Raw genomic sequence first — 20,893 nt, 5'->3', positions numbered from 1 at the left:
GCATAAGCTCTGATGAGCCAGTAATCACAGAAGCAAAGTACAAATCAAACAGACTAAATTAAAAAAACCCCAAACTTTCAAACTATGACGTTCTGCATTTCTTACTCACTTTTAAACAAAAACTTCAAAAAGGCTCTGCAAATTCCATCAGTGCCAAAATTGGGAGCTTCTTTGGAAATACATAACTAAAGTTTAAAACTGCCGCCTTTATTTTTAATTGAAGAGTGGTCATTCCTCATTTGGCAATGCAGTTATTCTCAGCGTGACTTTTAAGGACATGGCACTCAGTTCAACTGCCTTATTAAGCTTGTGTTTTTAGCTCTCTGCTCATAAAAACATCCTAATGAGTGAAAGGTTCTGATAATGGACATTACTGTAATCAATTCACCGTTTGCTTAGCTAAGCCCATTAGGCTTGCTCCAAATGTCCTCACACAGTGAAAACTCCTGTAAGTTAACAAGGTTGCATGAGGACTAGTGAACCAATCTTACTGCCAAGTCAGGACCCCTTGCCCCCCCAGATTTATATCACAGACTGCAATCTCAACATTGTAGCACCTCTACCCCCTTTAAGGAAGAAGTCCTGTTCAATAAGTTAAAAGTACTTTTGTATTTGTATTACCAGTTTTATTTGCGAATTAAGTAGTTCTTTATAGTTACATAGGTTATTGTGAATAATTTAAATTTTAACCAATCTGAACTACACATATATATGTATATGTGTGTATATATACTCAACACACGCAAACAACGTTATTATTAAAAAAGAGAACTTGAGTATTTTACATCTAGTCCAACAAAAGGGGAATTAGCTGCCTTGATAATGTAGTAAGATGAAAGAATATAAATGTGAAATAGAATTTCCTTTAGCCTGCTCCCTTTAAGTCTTATGCAACTTTTCTCCACATAACTACACATTTACAGACCTAACGTAGCAAAAACCTGGAACATTTAAAGTTTTAGAAATATAACACAGGACATATCTAAACACAGAAAGCTGACCACGATGTGTAAAATAATAAAAGACATACCAAAAAATGGACAAAAAATTAAAGATGATTCCAAGTTCTTGCTGCTTAAACTCAGACAGCGGGCAGCATACTTTAAACATCATTCACACATACATAATTTTCACAAAATAAAATAATGTTAAGCATTAAACAAGATAATGGGATAGCTTTAGTAAATTATTTTAATATTTTTTTCAGGCAGATTAATGCCTACTGTATGTAAGAATCCTAAGAACTCCCAACCATAATTTGTTTTTAGAACAAACATTTTCCTTTGTACATAGAGTAAGCAAAAAGCAGCAATTTCATAATTGTAGATACCATTCATTTAATTTTGGTAATTCAGCAAAGGCTATACCAATTTGTCAACCTAATCATTATGGAACACGATGGTATGCAGAAATCCTTCTACAAATGCTTTTAAATTTTGTGAATAGCTATGTGTTATAGCATGCCTATTACAGCCAACATCTACTGTATAGATTTGTGTTGTAAATAAGTTTTTCCACTGTTTATTCCTCTCCTGACTTCACCCTCTTTCTTGAACATTTATGAAGCAGTTCCTATAGCTGTATGTATTTCAGATATGTTCTTGCTTGTAAAACAAAATAGTGATTTATCAAAGGTTACAAAAGTTAAGAAGAGTAATCATCCTTAAAACTTGTTTGATATTAGAGATATTCAACTTAAGATAATAAATTTTAAAATGGACACTTTCAGATCTCGCAAATTTATTCTCATTATTTCCAAGTTTTCTGAAAATTGCAATAGCGGGGCTGGGGGGAAGAATACTGGCTACAATAAAGTAACACAACTCTAAAAAGAGAGTTAAATATATATTCAAATATTTAGTATACCTCTAGTTTATGTATCTTTCTCCTTAACCAATGCAACTGCAGTAACTTCAGGGAGTTCCAAAGACAAGGTCCAATACAACTACATGGTTGTCACTGACTTCAGTAAAAACCCTTTCCCTTCCTTTGACTGTGGGAAACGGTAGACCAAGATCATGCAACTATTCTGGACCAGATATACATACACTTTCTGTGCCTGCGATTTCCTCTGTAAACAGCCCAGTTCACAGGTGCATCATGGGCATATTTTAAAGGTTCTGTGCAGCAATATAGCTTGAGATAATGGTCTACTACTAGCAGGTGAAGGGGTGTGTGTGTTACAAAGTCCTAGAAGCATCTAGAGTCATCCAGAGTATCTATTCGTGAGTTGTAAGAAGGTTGGCAGAACAATGAATGACATCTGTTTCTGGGAATTCATTAGGGAAATATTTTGGATGTATTTTCATTACTGGAATCCCCATATAATGCAACCTTACTAAAAAAGCTCAAAATATGCTTAATCTACATGGCTATAAAAAATCATCATATATTTGGGACTAAGCATCTCAAGAAGCAGCTCAACACGTGTTGACAGAAAATACAGATTCTGTGGGTCAGGTGAGAGACCTTGGATTGTATCCTGGAGGAAGGCTGGGAAAGCATGAAAGAGGTCCCAGAAGCCAGAAAGGCTATGAGAAAACAGTAGACTTATGTGATGCACCTAAATTGCAAGGATATTCATCCTGCCTGTTTTTCACATACAGCATACAGGTTTGGATATACATACCTTACATATGAACACTGGGTTTTACTTGAATTAAAATGTGTTTCCAGTATGTTTTAAGTTGTGGGATACTGTATATTCTAACTTATTTTAACTAACAAATACATTAGACTCACTATTAAATGTACAAACCTCATAGTGTTCATATTCATCCACATCAAATGTCTTAAAGTCAAAAAATCCATGCTGCAAGGCCTAAAAGGCAACAAGGTGTCAGTTTATACTGAAATATGATATATGGTCTCATTTTATAATACTGTTTTTGAGAATCAAAACGAAATCACTAAATGTTTGTGCTTTTGGCTTATTTAAACCTCTATGTTAAGACAACATTACCTTTTGCACAGATTAACACCACAGACAACAAAAACTCCAATGTCACTAAAGCATGTCAGGCTCATTATTTCCCCTTCAAAGACATTACGATGGAACATAAGGTTGTTGCATATCACTTAAATCCTAAAATTGATTCTCCCCACCCTGCTGTGTATGTTTTATTCTGTAAGGCAGATGACAAATTAAAAAGCAATTCCCTTTTTGTCATATAGTCATTCAATGATTTCTATGCTGAATACATTTTCATGCAGTTGGACATAACAAAATAGAGAACATTAAGAGTTTATTGATTTTCTTTACTTAATATGATACTCTCATTTAATCACCATAATACCCAGGCAAAATGGCATATACAGAATACAGTACTGTGTATAACCTGTATTTTATTATTTGCTTTTAATATACATTCCACTGATAGAATGAAGTTCACTAGACTACGTTAGACTGTATTCCTTACAGGATTGAAAGAAGTCAAGTTTTGTATTTGATTACTGTACTATTACTAAATATGCCAATTTTGTACTACAGATTTGTGCATAACACCATATTAAAAACAATTCTATGAATAAGGAATTCATGCCCAAATTTCTTCCAAGGAATAGGTGGAAGACAGTTCTGCAGCACATATTTATACTGAACCTACTGCATTCTGAGAAGTCTAGGTATTACACGACATTCTGGGATTAAGGTGTGATAAAAAACACACCACAGATCTATGATTTAAAAAGCAATAATCATCAGTCTGCCATTATTTGCTACATATAGAGCACCTTTTTTAAGACAAAAAAAAAAAAAAATAGCTTTGTTATAGACAACATAGGCTGAATGATTGGACCTGTCATGAAACCTAAGATACCAAGAGGTTTGTCCGAACAGCTAATTTTGAAAAACTGTATTTCATTTAAGCATGGTTTCCTGGCTGCACTCTAGAATCTGTAGGCCCCCTGAATTACATGTATATGATATATGTGCATGCAAACACCAACCTTATCCAGATAGACTAAGATTTTACTTTGGATTAAGGCATACAGTTTCTGCTCAAAGTGGTTTTATCTCTGCAGGTGAACTGGACAAAAATTCAATAATAGATTTTATGGGAACAAAGGAAGAAAAACTGATTCTCAAAGTCCTTTTGACGTGTTTGTTGCAGATAAATTACAGTGACTGCACTGACTGCTTCACAGAGCTTCAGGATCCGTAGAATGCCATGCAAATTAGAGTCTTGCTGTTAACTGACAGCTCCTTTCCCACCCCCACAAAACTAAAAATATTAAGCTTGATCTCTCTTTTTTCATTTTTTTAAGAAACACTTGTTTTGCCATACTTACAAACAGAATATAAACAGTCTATAAAGTGTCTGTACAGAACTGTTCATATAGCCTGCTCCCTTCATCAAGCTCAATGGGAAATGATGAACAAAATTTAATCTTTGCCTATATTACGAAGTATATACTATAACACAACATTGCCAATTAAGACGTGAAGTAACTTTTTAAAGAAAGCAATATTGGAGTTTAATATTGCCCAGGACCAGGACTGTTGAAACTGACATATCAAAACACTAGTAAGATACATTAGTTTTCAATTTTTTTCAACAATTCTGAAAAGATTAGTGTCAAACACTGAACCTAGTGTTTTGGGGGAAAGTCAGGGCCAAGTACATGCAAAAACTGCTCAGATTAAATCACAGTATACCTAGGTGTCCGTCTCACTTGAATTTATCAACCTATGTTATTCCCTTTTACCAATGGTTATAAATTATCTATTAGCAGATCTAGTGCACTGCCTTGCACTGTTAAGAACTGCCCCCAGCCAGGTCTGGTGCATTTACGCATTCTGATTCATAAGGTGAAGTTCAGAAAGCTCTCAAAGGCCAGGCCAGCCCGGTAGAAGTGTAACCTTCCATTGTCACTACTCAAACACAGTCCTCAGTAACTTAGGCTTCATGACAACATACTAGTCAGTCACACACATTTTGCTTTGAAACCCTATTTTCTAAGGTACTTTAACATTATTTTCCTTCACCTTTTAAAAGTCAATTTAAATCCGTTTTGCTCAGGAAAAGTGTTATTACCTTATTTATTCCCTGTAAGCAGTCCAAGATCGTAAGATTGTATGTGCAGCTCCCAAACGAAGCATCCCTATAGATTTAATACAAATTAATTTAACATACACAGAATTATTTTAAGAACTCAGGGAAAGGCAACACGCAACAGAATATATTCAGGTTATTCAGTCCCCTCTGAGAACTCTGAATTAAAGTTCAAAGACATCTTTTTAGAAGCTCGTTCATGCTAAAGGACTCCCCTACCAAAGATGTAGCTCAGTGTAAATGCAGTTAGATACTGCAAATTATTTTAAGTGCATATTTTATATCAGCTAACTACGTGCCCTTTAGCAAATTATTTCTGGTGTCCTGGAACAGGAAGCTTTGCATCCCCTCTCAGTTGTGTAAGGAAAGTAGCAAATAAAGCAAAACTTGCTTTAACGATTATTCAAGTCTTAATTGAGTTACACTGTCTAACAGGGAAAGGCAAATAGACTACTTGTTTGGATTTCATATACAGGCTCTCATTTTGATGTCTGATTACAGATGTGAGTAAAAATTATCCAGATATAATTAAATTTAAAACTACTTGACTTCGGTTCTGCCACTATGCAAATAACAATTTATCTTTAAAAGATGACAGAATACCCCAAAGCAAACATATTCAAATGGTAAGAGACACCAACATGAAAACAAATAACACCACCAAAAAATAACAGCAACAAATGCATTGTGGAAAAAAGAAAAAGTACTTTTCAAAGTGTGCTTCAGACCAGTTTGCATTTTAACAAAATTCTGCCTGGAGAGATAATTTCCTAATCACTCATTAAAGAAATTTTTTATAGTTTTACTCGAAGCTATGTTATCCAGAGTGCCAAGAACTGTAATTTATCAGAACAGCAAAATTTCAGGTTTCAGCCAGATACATCTTTAATCTGTAACTGATTCAAAATTTCAATCTTTCATTGAAAACTTTCCTTTTTGATAGTCTACTCACTATAAGCAGTATGATATTTGTTATATTGATATGCTTCTTCAATCCCAAGTACTTCTAAGAGCAGAATATTCTCACCCATTCTTTAAGAGCAGAATAAGTAGAGCAGTTTTGAGCAAGCAATGTTCATAGAAAATATATTTAAGAAAACTAAAAGCTACAATTGTGGCAGTGTCATATTATAGGCAGCTATAGAAAAGCTTTCAAGCTATTAGATTATTAAAAAATACTTAGCCACAATGTTTTAGAATGGGAACTTTGAAGTGTGAATAAGCCTCAATATCCAAAACCAACAAAGAAGTTTTTCAACATGAAAAGCCATAAAGTATTTTCATCACATTAGATAAGCAGAATCCAATCATACCAAAGCTGTAAAATATAAGCTTTACAGGCAATATGTTTTTGACAGGGGAAAGTTGGATAACAGATCATTTTAGCACAAAAGCGTTTTAGTAAACAAAAAGGTCTTCTGAGCAAAAAAATCTTAAGGCCCCAATGGGAACATGTACATAGCAGAAAATCTTTAAAAGCTGTTACAGTTTTCTGAAGGTGACAGAAACAACAAAACCTAAACCAATGCAAACCACAAAACTAAGTACTTAGAGAAATATGAATGGAAGATAGGATTGTAGCAGACATGTTCTATATTACATGTTATTTTGCTATAACAAGAATACAACTTTTATTTTGTCTATCTGTATATAACTACTTCTTCAACTGATAAGGCATCTGATACTGCAGTACATGAAAACAATACTGGCAGAAAAAGCCACATAATCTCTAATCCATTAATAAGAAGCAATATGAGAGCAAGAGAGAGAAGGGAGAGGACAGAGGGAGGGAGGACATTGAACTTGACCTCGATGTACAAGATAAGCCTATCACAATTCCAGGTGTACACAGTATTCTTAGCTACAGTTCCCACAGACAGCTATTACCAGTGACTCCACTGGATGCTGGCAGCTAACATCTATTGCCTACATCATCCATGCCTCAAACATCTCATTTCTGTTGCTGTGCACCTAACCATTAAAGTAGGTGTACTCTGACTGGAGAAAACAGCTCTGCTGACACTTGCCATCCACACACAGTGAAATAATAGAAAGACCAAAAGCCAGGAAAATTCCAAATAGGCAAAGTTTTAGAATGAACAAATAAGCTGTTTAAACCTAATCCCAAACTCCCAGAAACTCAAATAGCAGCAGTATTCTAATGTTTTTTTAAAGAAATGCAACACACTGAATTAACATCTGAAAAACTCACACCTCCATCTATCTTTTGTGGCAGAATGTGATAACGTAATGAAACCATAAACAAACACTAGATATGAATGACAGTACAGCATGGTAGTGAAATAACACCTGGAAGCGGTGGCTTAATATTACCTAATGCTTCAAGGGAAAGCATGATGTTTGATGAACCATGGCAAATACTGAGCGTAGTATATCAGACCTTGCCATAGTCTCTCTTTCTCTCCCTCTGCCCCTGAAGTATTTTCTGGTAAGAAAACACAAGCAAATCATAAAAGTTCCTTCTACTGTAATTTGGAAAACAAGAAAATGGAACAAAATCTATCCACTTTTTTTTCCCCTTAAAGCCACAGCCATTTTTATTTTAGCACTCCCAATCCTTTTCAGGATAAATCCAGGAATACATTTATTTTTCTTTTCTGGTTTCCAAAAGTACAACTGGCTGATTAGAATCAATTCCATATGCAAAGCCCTTTCTGAAACTTTACTGCTTTGTGCTCCAGAATCTTAAACTAAGCCATCTACAGATATTAAATTTTAGGTGTAAGAACAAAGAAATTAATCTGGCAGAAGTTTTATGTATAATCCATGAGGACTCTGCATGCTGGATCCATTGATATAGTAGAGCGATATCTGAAGTACAGGTAAAGCCAGTGCTTGTGGACTCAGTATTAGGAGATGAAACCCAAGTTACTAGTTTCAGAACACACAGCAAGCAACAAAATGCACTTTACAGAGTTGTTTTAAAAATTAAAACAATGTAAAAGAAGTAGTTTATTTATGAAGCAAAGTTGCAGTTTACTTACGAAGTGACATTTTTTATATTCAATCTTCCTATCAAATAGATGATTTCATATTATTCCAGAGAAGTGTTAGTACTCCTTTAGAGTTCAGAGCATTTTGCAGAAGTATTAGAGAGGACAGATGCTTAATGCCAATCTTACTGCCAACTACACATCTAGAAAGGCCTTGAAATACTCAAAAGGCAAAGATTAAGAGTTTACTGTGACCTGATTTCCTGAATGTTTTAAATAAATTACTTGAGTAAAATATCTTTCTGTTTAGAGGGAGTTGTCTAAGGTATTTTAAGGCACTGATTATTTTGATTCTTTCTTTGTTAAAAGCAAAACCAAAACAAATCTTCCCCCCACCCCCGTCACCTAGATAACTTCCTCCAGGCTGAGGCTGAGTTATCAAGTTCTTTTTCTATCCCAGAGAAATCTGCCAGAAGTCATGTCAAATCATTAAGCAGCTTTGTAAATATTTAAAAACCAAATTTGATCTTATTTTCTGAATCCTCCTGAATTAATGCATTTACTGGAGAAAACTAAATAATTAAAAACTAATGCAGAACAGCTAGTTCAATTTCACCATTCTTTGTGTCAACCCGTCTTCCTACTGATTTTATATGAGTTTCCAGACCATGGATAAAAATATTGGATACTGTCAGAACTAGTACTAATCTTTACAAAAATCCTGTTAGAAATACAGCTATTCTCATACCGCATTGACATGAGAAGTCAATTTTATAGCACTAGATCCACCAACATGTATTTTCTTTCTACCAATGACAGATATACTGCAGAAGTTTTAGAGCAATAATTAATACTAATTTTAGCTTGCATAAAATGCAATCCATTCTGAATGGGTCACACTTTGTACCACAGTAAAAACAAATGCAAGCACTAACAGTAATGAGGAAGAGCACTGTAAAGAAAAAATACCTTTACTAACCTTGAAGACACATATAATTTTAGATGCAATTAAAATTAATTCCGGACATTCCTCCTATTTAAACTTATTCTTCTCCTTTGTTCACTGTACACAGTCAGCATCCTATCCTACAGAAAACTAATGTATGTGCTTACATTTAAGACAGTAGTCATTTGTAACTTACTAGGACTACTTATGTGCATACAAAAAACTTTTAGATGTTTTCACTGGTGGAAACCAAGCAATTTAGATTTCAAATGTTATACCTTTTTGTTCAACTCGGAAGTCTGTGTTTAAAAAAGCACAGAAGAGAAAGGAAGTCCTATTTTCATTCCAGAATACTGGAACAGAGCACATATAGAAATCTCCTTCACAGTTTCACAGTACAGGTGCTCAGACTTCTGTTGCCGATCGCATTACGGTATTATTCCAGTCTTTTATGGCCAAATATATAACCACCTTGATTTTCAAACTGTTTTACCAACTATTACCTGATAGTGCTCTATTTTCTTTCAGAATGAGAAAAATGCGAATATTTCCATGACATACAGATGTAGTATAAATCTGAGCCAGCATTAGAGCTATAAATCCCACATCCGATTTCAGTTATTGTAGCTGACCTCAATACTGCATAATGCTTTCCCTTTCACCAAACCTCTAAACACTGTCAATAACAGTTTGTTTCCCCAGCACTTGCCGATAAAGAAATAAAACCCCAAAGCTACAAACTAAAACCTAGCTCTGAAATTCATGTCTTATCTACAGACTGAACACAATAGTACTAAAATATATTTGCTTTTTCTCTTTAATAGAAAGCCAATACAAAGTAGTTTGAAGTAATCTAAAACTTAGTTTCACAATAGGAAACTGGTATTTATCATAATTTTAAATGGTGTAGGCACCATTTTCTTAAATGGAAGTGAGAAGATACAGTACAAGATCTTCAAGAGACTAGATTGTCACCAAGTGACAGTGAATCAGCAAAAAATAAGATGCGTCTCAAAGACAGTAGTGCCGTATCCTCCTGCTTTGTCTTTAGTTTTTCTATTATAAAAACAAGCCAGAAAAACTTCCATGTATCTTTTAAAAGGGGTATTCTGATTTCCTTCCACCCCTGAACAATATTTGCTGAAGCTGTCTTTAAATGAAATACCAGCTGAAGATCTAAGCCGATTAAGGGTTTTTGAGGTCACTGAGCTAGATGAAAGTAGATCAGTTTCCCAGTGATCACTTCATGTAAACATACCTCACTACTCCAGAAAGAATCTGACAATCCTACAGCTTCTGCCTATTGAAAGTTGTCTGTTTTTTTCCAAATAGAAGACACTTTGGATATCAAAAAACAAAACTTGTTAAATAGTGTAGCTGTTAACACCTAACTGATCGTTGCTTACTGATAAACCCTTGCACTTGAAACCAGAGATGACCTATATATACTATGGAAGTTACATAATATCCAAGTTCCAGGGTCCAAGAATAAATTCAAGTCAGCAAGTACTGAATACCAATGGTCAATATCTCAAAGTATTTCCTTCCTAGACCTTAGAATAGGAGGGAAGAGGTAAGACATTTGGGTTATATTTTTCATTGTACGTAAGAGTCATTTTAGTCCTTTTCAAGACATTAAAGATGTGGAAGGAGTACAAACTTGCTCATAGCACCAACTTGCTTGTTCACAGTATAGCTTGATGCCAAGCAGATAGACTACCTAAGGCAGTGCTACTACTTCCAACATAGGTTTATTTGCTTGAGCCTCTGTATCATGCTGCATTTTGCACCAGAGATGTCTCAAATGTCTTAGAATGGATGGGGGGAGAAAATCATCCCAAAGGCCTTGGAAAACCAGGGAAGGAGGAATAAATTATTTCTTCCTCATTCCCAGCTAATCTAAGATTGTCCCACTGCAGGCCCTCATCAGATCTACTTGCCCTTCTCTCAGCCCCTGTAATTCTTAAGCTCCTCATGCATCTGTTCCAGCCTCTTCCTATGAATTCAACTCCCAAATATCTCCTCCCTAACTATCAGACTCCCCATTTCTTACCTAGCCTCCTATCTAGTCAGGATCCTTCAGTTTATTTCCTCACTCCTCTTTGTCTCACTTCCTGTACAGCTAGATTACACAGCCTTCTTTCCCAGCAGGACAAACTATACCACAGGTAACAAAATCTGCTTAGGCTCTAATCCAGTGCCAAGACCTGACAGAGTCCAAAGCATCTCCAAAAGAAACTTAAGTGCTTTCCAGCCCCACGTCACATAAGAAAGAACGCTCAAGAAATCAAGATGTTTAATTCTTCTAGCAAAAGCTTGTAATACTATATTCCTTCTAGAAACAGCAAGACTCTGCTTAAGATTGTCTCCCTCCCATCCTCTAAAATAGCCAAAGCTGTGTGTTAAAAAAAACCCAGAACCCCCAGAAATGTACCAAAACCCATCCACACCACACAAACCCCTACAACCTCCCAAAGAAGCTTTAGTTTTAGCCAATCATTTATTTCCCAGCAACCCAGGGCTTGAAACACACGGACAAAGAATGCAGAGGATTTATGTTTCAGAAGACTGCCTACTCTATCCATTGATTGACCTCTTCTCCTGAAGCTGACAAATGGAATGAAGCGATTATAGTTTTGTAATCATTTTGACAACCCAGACTGCAAAAACTGAGTCGTCCCTTTGCTGGACATTGCCTTCTTCAATGTTTTCAGTTAGTATTCTCTCCTCTCAGAAACATGAAATGCTCTTTGTATATAATATAAAGTTATCTTTGGAAAATCTTGCCATTTCTCATATTTTTTGACCCGTCCTTTGCTGATCCCAGAGTAGCCAACTATTCTATTCTGGAATAGAATTTTATGAGTTCAAACTCACAAGGATTTGCTTTGAATAATTACTTAACACTTAAAATGAAACTGTTTTGTGTCATTAAATTTGTTACTGTGGTTCTTATCGGCCTCACAAGAAATCACAGAGCCAATTACTTTCACTGCTCCCTACCAGTTGAGCAGAAACACCATTTTTTATTATTATTACTAATATTATCATCATCATTATTATAAGGAATTGGTTGCGAGGCAAAGGTGTATAGCCTTTGGTTTGAGCAAACAGGGTCATATGAGACTGTTCTGCAAACACATTATTCCTCCCAAGTTTTCTGTCTTACAGTTTTGGGATACGACAACTAAGGTTCTTTGCTTTGTCAGAACCTCTTTCCTACACACCTTAATCTTTACTTTGGCAGGGGACAAAGGAACCTAAAGATACAGCAATTTACTATAATTCCAAACAGTATATTTCTTTAATTGGCAAACAAGATACAGCTATTCTCAGGTAACACATCCTCCACTACTAAGAGTTTTGCTTAAGCTTAAGATTCTAAAAAATTTAAGTCACTTTAGTATTAAAAGCTCTTATATGAAAGAAATACTCCTGCCAAAGTTAAACCACTGAGAATCTGATATGAAAGGGAGAATCAGGTTTATTTTTTTTAGACTCCACTGAAATGCTACACAGTAATCCCCAGAAGGAAGGGAAAGACTGCAGGGAAATACTTCACTTGTTTCCCCAAAATGATAAGGAGACAGAAGAATGTATTGACACAGTTTCTGTGCTCAGAATAATAGAGTTTGCTTCAAAGAACTTCTTGTAGCAATTTTCCAATAGCTGAACCTTCTGGAAATGGAAAGGACCAATGTAATTATTTCAAACTGGGAGAAGATCAGGAACCAAAGAATCTAAAAGGTGGAGAAAACTATACATTATGCTTTGTTTAACTTAGATCGTCACTCCTGTATTTTATATAGGATTTGGAGATGTTAAAAAAACCACTGACATGTTTAAAATAACTCATTTTTTTAATGCATTGTACCAAGTATCTTCAATTAGCTGAAAAAAATAGGGCTATCAATAGCTCAGTAAACTTCTTGGGCTTTGGAGAGCTATTGATGACCAGGTCAATCAATATACTCTCTGCCAAAAAACCTGATTTGATACCTTTTTAAAAAATGTGTTCAGTGGTTTAAGATTTCATAGTCAAACTGGTCTTTACTTACAAATCTACCATCCCAACAGTTTACACTGTATCCGGCTCCTGTACAAGCTATGAGAAGACGGACAATCTGATATTCCTTTGCTGAGTGGCTGTAGAATCAGATGAATTTGATATAGACAAGGTAGGTCTACATTTACAAACGCATTGGCTGACAGTGAACACTACTTGTAAAATGCTGACTCCCCTAAAAAAGAGGATATTGACCTTCTTGCAGTTGCCATCATTTGCATAAAAATAGTGTGAGGTATTTTCACTCATAAAGCACAAAGGCATTTCATGGTCCACACCATGAAAAAAATCTGGAAGTCTCTTTATTAGGTAGGCATGATAGCTAAAACTCCTCAGATTCCAGTCTCAGTATGACCTTAGCACAGAGAATAAAGACAGATTGATAGAAATTATCTCAGATTCATTGAAAACAGAAAGGCAAAGCAATTTAATAACTTGAACATCAGTACTTGTTCTGTAAAATAGAGAAAAATATAACAGCATAAAATCCCTTTCATTCATTTAAGTCTAGCTGGTTAGGTACTAGGTAACTTAAAAAATCTGAATTATTTCCAAATAGTAAAACATGATACATGATGAAGAAAAGTTTTAATTGCTGAATCACAAACATGCTAAGAACTCTTTTCAAAACCTGACATCTTGCAAGATTGGGAGTCTTACTTAAGACTTTAATCAATCTAAATGGCTTTATTACTCCAACACAGAGCAAGTAATTCCACCAGAAGTAAAAAATAGTTTTTCTGGAGATCAGTCATTTTTATACAATGTTTGTATCAGACATGAAACCCTTTTTTGGGAAGGCAATCTGAAAAATTTATATTCAGCAAATTCCAAAACACAAGAAAGTTAGGCCCATTTCTCATGTTCACATACCTAAATGGAAGATACGGTGGATTAGATCCAGACAAAAGTGTTCTGTAAGCTTCTTCTGGTGTTTTCTTCAAGTATATTACCTAAAAGAGATGGGGGGAGAGGATAAAAAAAGAAAAATCAGCCCTGAGCCTGAAAAAGTCATTAACTACATGTAAGCTTCCCCCCAGCCCACTAAACTCCTAAGAATGTATACTATACTCCTTCATGACCAACTCCTATGACATTTACAGGTCAGAAAAGACATACCTACACAAAGTGAAATATTCAGAAATCAACAAGAAACTGGGATTTCTGTTTTGTGTCATTCCCCTCCTTTAAAAAAAGAAAATTAATTAAAAAAAAATAAATCACATGGTGCTGCAACTGAGAGACTTTAAGACAGACTCAACATCATACTAAGATGAAAAATAGGCATCTATACTAGCAGTTCTCTGTCCAACTTCAGATAACTCAAAATATTATCACAGCAGATGACAAAGGAAACATTTCTCCACCACAGCTCAGTGGAAGATTTTCCAACACAAATATTTTTTGATTCTTAATTGTCAATATCAAACTACTAATTAACAAATTAACAAACTGAACCTATTACTATGAGACCAATATATAGTTAATGTAACACCCTAAGACAAGGCTCATTCTGTTATTGCTGAACACTATCAGCTTCATGGGTCTGAGTAAGAAATTAGAATACAATCACATCTTGTTGCATTTCAGTTCCGATTTGTACAGTAAAACTGGTCCTTAAAATAAATCTAATTTGGAATACATATTAAGCAAGTACATTATTTACAAAAAAAGACTTCATCCAGTTTGAAGTGGCATATTTCATGCGCACAAATATGTTTTGCAAACAAATCCACACAGTTTTCCTAGCCATTACCCCCCAACTCACCTTACAACCAGGCCCTACATGGCTACTTTTTAGCTCTATGCACATTTAACTCTTGAATATAAAGTATTCTAATAATTATTTTCTTAACCAAGACATAGGTTAGTTCCCGATCTAAAAGCTTTATTCAACTTTTGACTTGAGCACATTAGAATATAAGTAAGTGGTAGTCACTCCCAGAATATTTGCAATTTGCTTTATGTCTAGAGTCATATCTCAGGGTAATGGGATTCTTAGTGTTCTGTAAGATGTCAACATAGTAGGTAGATTTTCTTGCATTTCTTCCTCAAGCATGGACAAGGCAGACAGAAAAGACAAGATAAGGATAAATCAAAAAATTGACTCAAGTAAAACAGCCTAAAAAACTCTTTGCCATGATGCAATAAAAAGAGGGTCCAGAATCATCTGTTTTCCAACTACCACCTATTTCACTGCTTTGAACAACTGGTCTAATTTTGGACCAAACCCCTCTACACAAACTGATCTGCCTTCAAAAGATAAATTCCCTGACATGGAGTTGTACTTCAGTCTCATTCTCCAGCATTGCTGCTCCATTCATCATGGTCACACTGATAGCATGGATCAGTATAATCAGTACCCAAAAAGACGAACAAACCTCACTTATCTTCAGATGTTAAATCTCAATACTGCAGCAGTGTCAATATTGCTGTTTCATTTAGCAAAAGCGCCCAAATTACATGTTTCTCAAAATTAATGTCCCTGTATTTGCCAGAACTTCCATATTCCCCCCTCCTTAATCTCTGAAAGCAATGCATCCTTTCCACCATCAAAACAGACCACAATTTCTATATGAAAACCATTCCATTTATTCTGTGTTATCAGAACAATTGTTTCTAACTCAATTATTGGATTATTTGTTGTTGGGGTCAAACCAGAGATTACTAATATTGGAACAGATTGAGAGATTTACTTAATGGATATATGTATTCACTTAATTCAAAAAGTAGAGCGGCCCATTTCTTTTTATTTTTAAGCTGTAACGGTCTATCTACAGCAATGATTGCTAACTAATGGTACCAACTTCATGTTTTCAACCCCTGCAGCATAGCAATGCTATTCTGCTTTTACAGTTATTTATAAAAGACTCTTCTAGTTTGTGACTTCTTCTTTATATTTCCTTTATAATCCCCCTCGCCACAAAGGTTTTGCATTTAAGAACAATACATCCTTGCAATAGATTTCTGTGGGGGGTATATTTCAGAGAAAAATACTGATTTTATTAATGACAATTAATGTCAATGTCCTGGTTTCAGCTGGGATAGAGTTAATTGTCTTCCTAGTAGCTGGTACAGTGCTATGTTTTGAGTTCAGTACCCAAAGAATGTTGATAACACTGATGTTTTCAGTTGTTGCTAAGTAGTGTTTAGACTAAAGTCAAGGATTTTTCAGCTTCTCATCCCCAGCCAGCAAGAAAGCTGGAGGGGCACAAGAAGCTGGCACAGGACACAGCCAGGGCAGCTGACCCAAAGTGGCCAACGGGGTATTCCATACCATGGGACGTCCCATCCAGTATAGGAACTGGGGGGAGTGGGGGCAGGGGATCGCTGCTGGGGGACTAGCTGGGTGTCAGTCGGTGGGTGGTGAACAATTGCACTGCGCATCATTTGTACATTCCAATCCTTTCATTATTGCTGTTGTCATTTTATTAGTGTTATTATCATCACTGGTTTCTTCTTTTCTGTTCTATTAAACCGTTCTTATCTCAACCAACGGGTTTTGCTTCTTTTCCCGATTTTCTCCCCCATCCCACTGGGTAGGGGGGAGTGGGTGAGCGGCTGCGTGGTGTTTAGTTGCTGGCTGGGGATTAAACCACGACAGTCAATAATCACATCAATTAGCTTACATTTAAAGCCTAAATTCCTGCTTATAGTGAAAAGATCCTTAAAGGGTAGTTCAGAGGACTTCAGGGAAAGATGAGTTTCCATCTTACACAGTTAGGGAGTCAGAAATCTGAAGTAGGGGCAAATTTGTACTACCTTAATGTTTTCCCAATGCTGCAGTTTTTATTTCACAGAAGTTATGGTACTTCAAAGCTGTCTCTGCTCAAGAACCAAACACTGCTAGTTGCCTGTCCACAAAGCTCATAATAAAGACAGCAGGATGGAAACAGGAAAAAGATATTAAGAACACAAAAGGAAGGAGGAGAGGGAAAGAAACACTGAATAGAGCTCCTGAAAAAAGACAAAAGTATCACAGATGTCAAGAATAATGCAATAACTGAAGGAGGAACGATAATGAAATGGAGAAGGAAACACTACAGTACATGTCTTCAGTACTTAAAAAGTAGTGATATCCATTAAGAAAAACTGAGGACACCACTTTCTGACTCATCTTTATCAATGAAAACTCAGCAACTGAAACTTAGCTTCATTTTTTAATCTGATGAATCTTCAGAGTGCTTTCATTCTGCAACATATACAAATTAAAAAAAAAAACCAAAACCACAAAGAGCCTGTTTTGACTAGTTTGTATAAATTGAACCTGTATCTAAGAAGTAATGTGAATAAAAGCCTTTAAAAAAAAAAAAAAATCACTTTCCAGATAGTAACTATAGTAACTATTTTCTTACAAGAGTTGTTTTACAAGGGACAAGGTTCTCCTCCCTTTCCCCACTGTCACTACTGTAACTCATATCATGTGGCACTGCTACCTGTAAAAAACAGATTCAGCAAATACTGAAAATTTTCAAATTTTTCTTTCTCTAACATTTTCATTCTTATGTTCTCAACTTCCTGAATAATGAGGTGGTTGAAAGATAAAGATCTCTACAGTTGGGACACTATGCAGGCACACGACATGTAGCAATACTGGCCACATACACACTGCCAAGAAAATTCATACCATATGTCCTAAAAACTTTACAGAACAAAAGGGGAATTAGTATTTTGCAAGTCCACCTTAACACTCATCCACAATATTTCAAATACAATTTGGATTCATCTTGTTCCCACCTGTACCTGCCATTTTCAAATTAGAAGTATAGGGAACAGAACCACCCCAGAGCTGCTAAGTTATCACAAGAATTCTGTGAAGCCCATCTAAAGCAATCTGAAGGAAAGTGTTGCTTGAAACAGCAGAGGCTGTACACACTGCAGTAACTGAAAAGCCTTTGTACTTGCTGACCCTCCAAGGGAGGGATTATGGATTTGAGTAGTGTGATATGCTTAGATTACAAGAGAACAAACCCTTAAAGCTTCAGGTAGGGCTGAGAAGTCTAATTCATATTTTTAAATTAAGGAAAAACTCTACTGCCAGCAAATAACTGAACATGTCACAGTAGTTCACTATTACCCAGTCATTTGCTGTAATAAAATTACAAACTTAAGAATTCAACAGCTTTTCTCCCTTATTGGCATTACAGAAGTCTAATAAAAGCTGTTACTACCAAAATACATACTTAAAGTAATTGTGAGAAAGAAATATGACCCGCCCATCTGCTATCTACAAGGAAAAGGAAAAAGAGCTCACTGGATCTCTTTTCAGAGTTTGCCACAGTATGAAAGCATTATGTTTCACCAGGAGTGCTCAAAAGTCAGATTTTGGTCCACTAATCAAGTTTTGATCTTTGAAGAATTGCAAGAGATAACTACTAGGTAGACTACTAGTCTTCTACAAGGGTAGAATTAAAGCTCTAGGTTTACCAGGAGGAGCAAGTGTCATACATATATGTTCTCTCTTCCCCCTGCCCCATTTCTCTAGAAGTACAAGAGCAGTCACTTGTACAAACAGACTAGTATTCTTCCTGCTCTTCTCCCCCAGGGAATTCAAACCTTACTAGGTAGCAGAGTACACAACCAGGTAGGGGTTCCTTGGTTTCCAACCAGAAAAGAAACATAACAAATACCTTAAGAATATTGAAAGAGGGACCCAGCCCCATTCATCCATATGTTATCAGACAGGAGAAAATGCACTCTCCCTCACAATTTCTCCAAGAATGAATTCTTTGATGACAAGTGGGGAGTTCATGTAATCACTTCAGTATAATTCAGTTAAACCTGCTCCCTCTCACCCCCCTTGAAACTACTCGGGACAAATTGAGTCAAACCAGACTACTTCAGTTTTGGTATGCATGAAAGTACTTGTAATACTACTTTAAAACAATTTTTAGACTTTTTTTCCTTTCTCTTTTTTTTTTTTAAAAAAATCAACTGTTGTGGAAGACTACATAAAAAATCCTAACAACTAAAATAAGTCTCCAAACAGATGAAGGGAAAAACAAAGCAATGCTACCTTTAAAATATTCTCTGTGGTGCCTGGTAAGACTTTGCAAAGCCTAGTAGCACCCCGTTTCTGACATCACTGAACAATCTGTGTTGTAGTCTTGGCCATTTAGGAGGAACCCCGAACTTCTCTGTAAGATCAGTGAAGTCCGTGTGTTCTTCTGTTCTTGTAACACTTTAAATATTTTTTTCTTCTTAATCTGAATTTTATGACAGAAGTAATCTTCTCAGAATTCTTAAAAGCAAGGGCAATAATTTAGCAACTGGACACGATTAGCCCAAATGTACTGAAAGTCCATTGTAAAAAATGAAATTTAGAAAACGCATCTTCCTAAGATGCAACTTACAAACAGGCAAGCTATTGCCAATAAAGTTTCAAGACTTAACTTTCACTTAAATTTATGACTCGCATTAAAGTATTTTAATAGCTATAGGGTATTTCAGTATAACATGTCTAAGAAGCTGTTTAATGGAACAATCTAAGTTGCATAACCACCACTGGAAACCCATTCCTAGAACCTGATCCACAGTTTTCCACGTTTCATTTTACACTTAATATTTTAACACCAGGACAAATAAAACAAGACTTCTCAATTAACTTTCACACATTGGTAGAGTTCATAGCTATAAGACTTTCTGGTCTCAAAAAGCTTGTATAATCGAAGAAAAGACATAAAATCTAGAAGGCCTTAAATCAAGGAGTATATATGTATCTATCACAATTTGTGATATTCAAATTGTGATAGATCAAATTGCCAATTACACACAGTTCTTTTACTGAAGAATACAATTAGATTCCTTCAGGTCAGGAATCGCCCTGTCACATAACCCAAGAGCGTACATCTACTGCATCTGACTGAATGTAGCATTTACAGGTAAAACACTCCAAAAATGCAAATATTATTTCTTGAGTGTGAAATGAATATGCCTGGATTACAAAAGCTAAGCTTCTGCAATTAAAAAACAAGAATTAGATTATTAGGTAGATCATAAATAACTTTTTTAGAATAAACAAATATTCATTTTATGAATTTATTGACACTAATTAGTATCAATCATAATAGAACAAGGTGAATGCACTCCCATAACACTTCCAAGTTTAGGAATATACATCTATAGAAATAATTCTGGGATGACATACTTATGTAACATATTGGATATCTTTGTGCAAACTGTTTTCCAATGTTACACTAAGTTGAGATGAACTGGAAAATGACTGTAAGGTGTTTTCAACAAGAGAACAAATACTTTTTTGTACTGGTAATACAGTATTAGTAAAAAATTATTCTTGGTACACAGTATGTTCAATAATCAGAAGATACTTAAAACATCTACTAGTCTGACAGGAGAGTAACAGTATCAAATGCAGATGTAGATCACTCGCATGTGCTAGCAATTAAGAGCTATAAGCAGCTTAAAACAGGCTAGGGTAGGGTTAAATGTGCATGCAGTTGTGGCACACTAATTTACCTTATTGTACACATAAGCTACCAACTCCTTCTGTGATGTACCACCTGATATCCATTACAAAGTACACACACAGTCACACCATGGTACACATACTATGTGCTCCCCATCTCGGCTTTCTTTAGAGGGGTTTCTGCTGCCCTCCCCCTGCAGTGTGTGCGCTTATCCCTAGCTTTACCTGCTGAGCAGCTCCTTCAAATAAGGACTACCAAATATACCAGACTGTTCCCATGTTTAAGTCTTAAATACTGTAAATATGGCATAGTCTTACTTAGCTGATCAGTCCTCTACTTGGAGGTCTGTCTTGCACCTTATGTACCTCCTCACTTTTCTGTTCCTACAACCTGTCTTTGCAAGAAGTTCTCTTTCAGCAGCACACTCTCTCCTTGGGTCTAGCTAA

The 20,893-nt window shown here is 35.7% G+C and overlaps 1 protein-coding gene across 1 annotated transcript in view; it reads right to left on the bottom strand.

The window, feature by feature from the left end:
• Positions 1 to 20,893, bottom strand: part of CDC14A (cell division cycle 14A) — a 67,170-nt gene that overhangs the window by 24,939 nt on the left and 21,338 nt on the right. The window contains 3 exon segments of the mRNA XM_030031969.2: positions 2,759 to 2,821; positions 5,037 to 5,103; positions 13,894 to 13,973. Coding sequence (XP_029887829.1) covers positions 2,759 to 2,821; positions 5,037 to 5,103; positions 13,894 to 13,973 — 210 coding nt within the window.

Source organism: Aquila chrysaetos, chromosome 12 (genome assembly GCF_900496995.4).
Source record: "Aquila chrysaetos chrysaetos chromosome 12, bAquChr1.4, whole genome shotgun sequence".
In the NCBI taxonomy this organism is placed as follows: Eukaryota; Metazoa; Chordata; class Aves; order Accipitriformes; family Accipitridae; genus Aquila; species Aquila chrysaetos.
The sequence above is the reverse complement of the archived record's forward strand: the minus strand, read 5'-3'. Positions and strand labels throughout refer to the sequence as shown.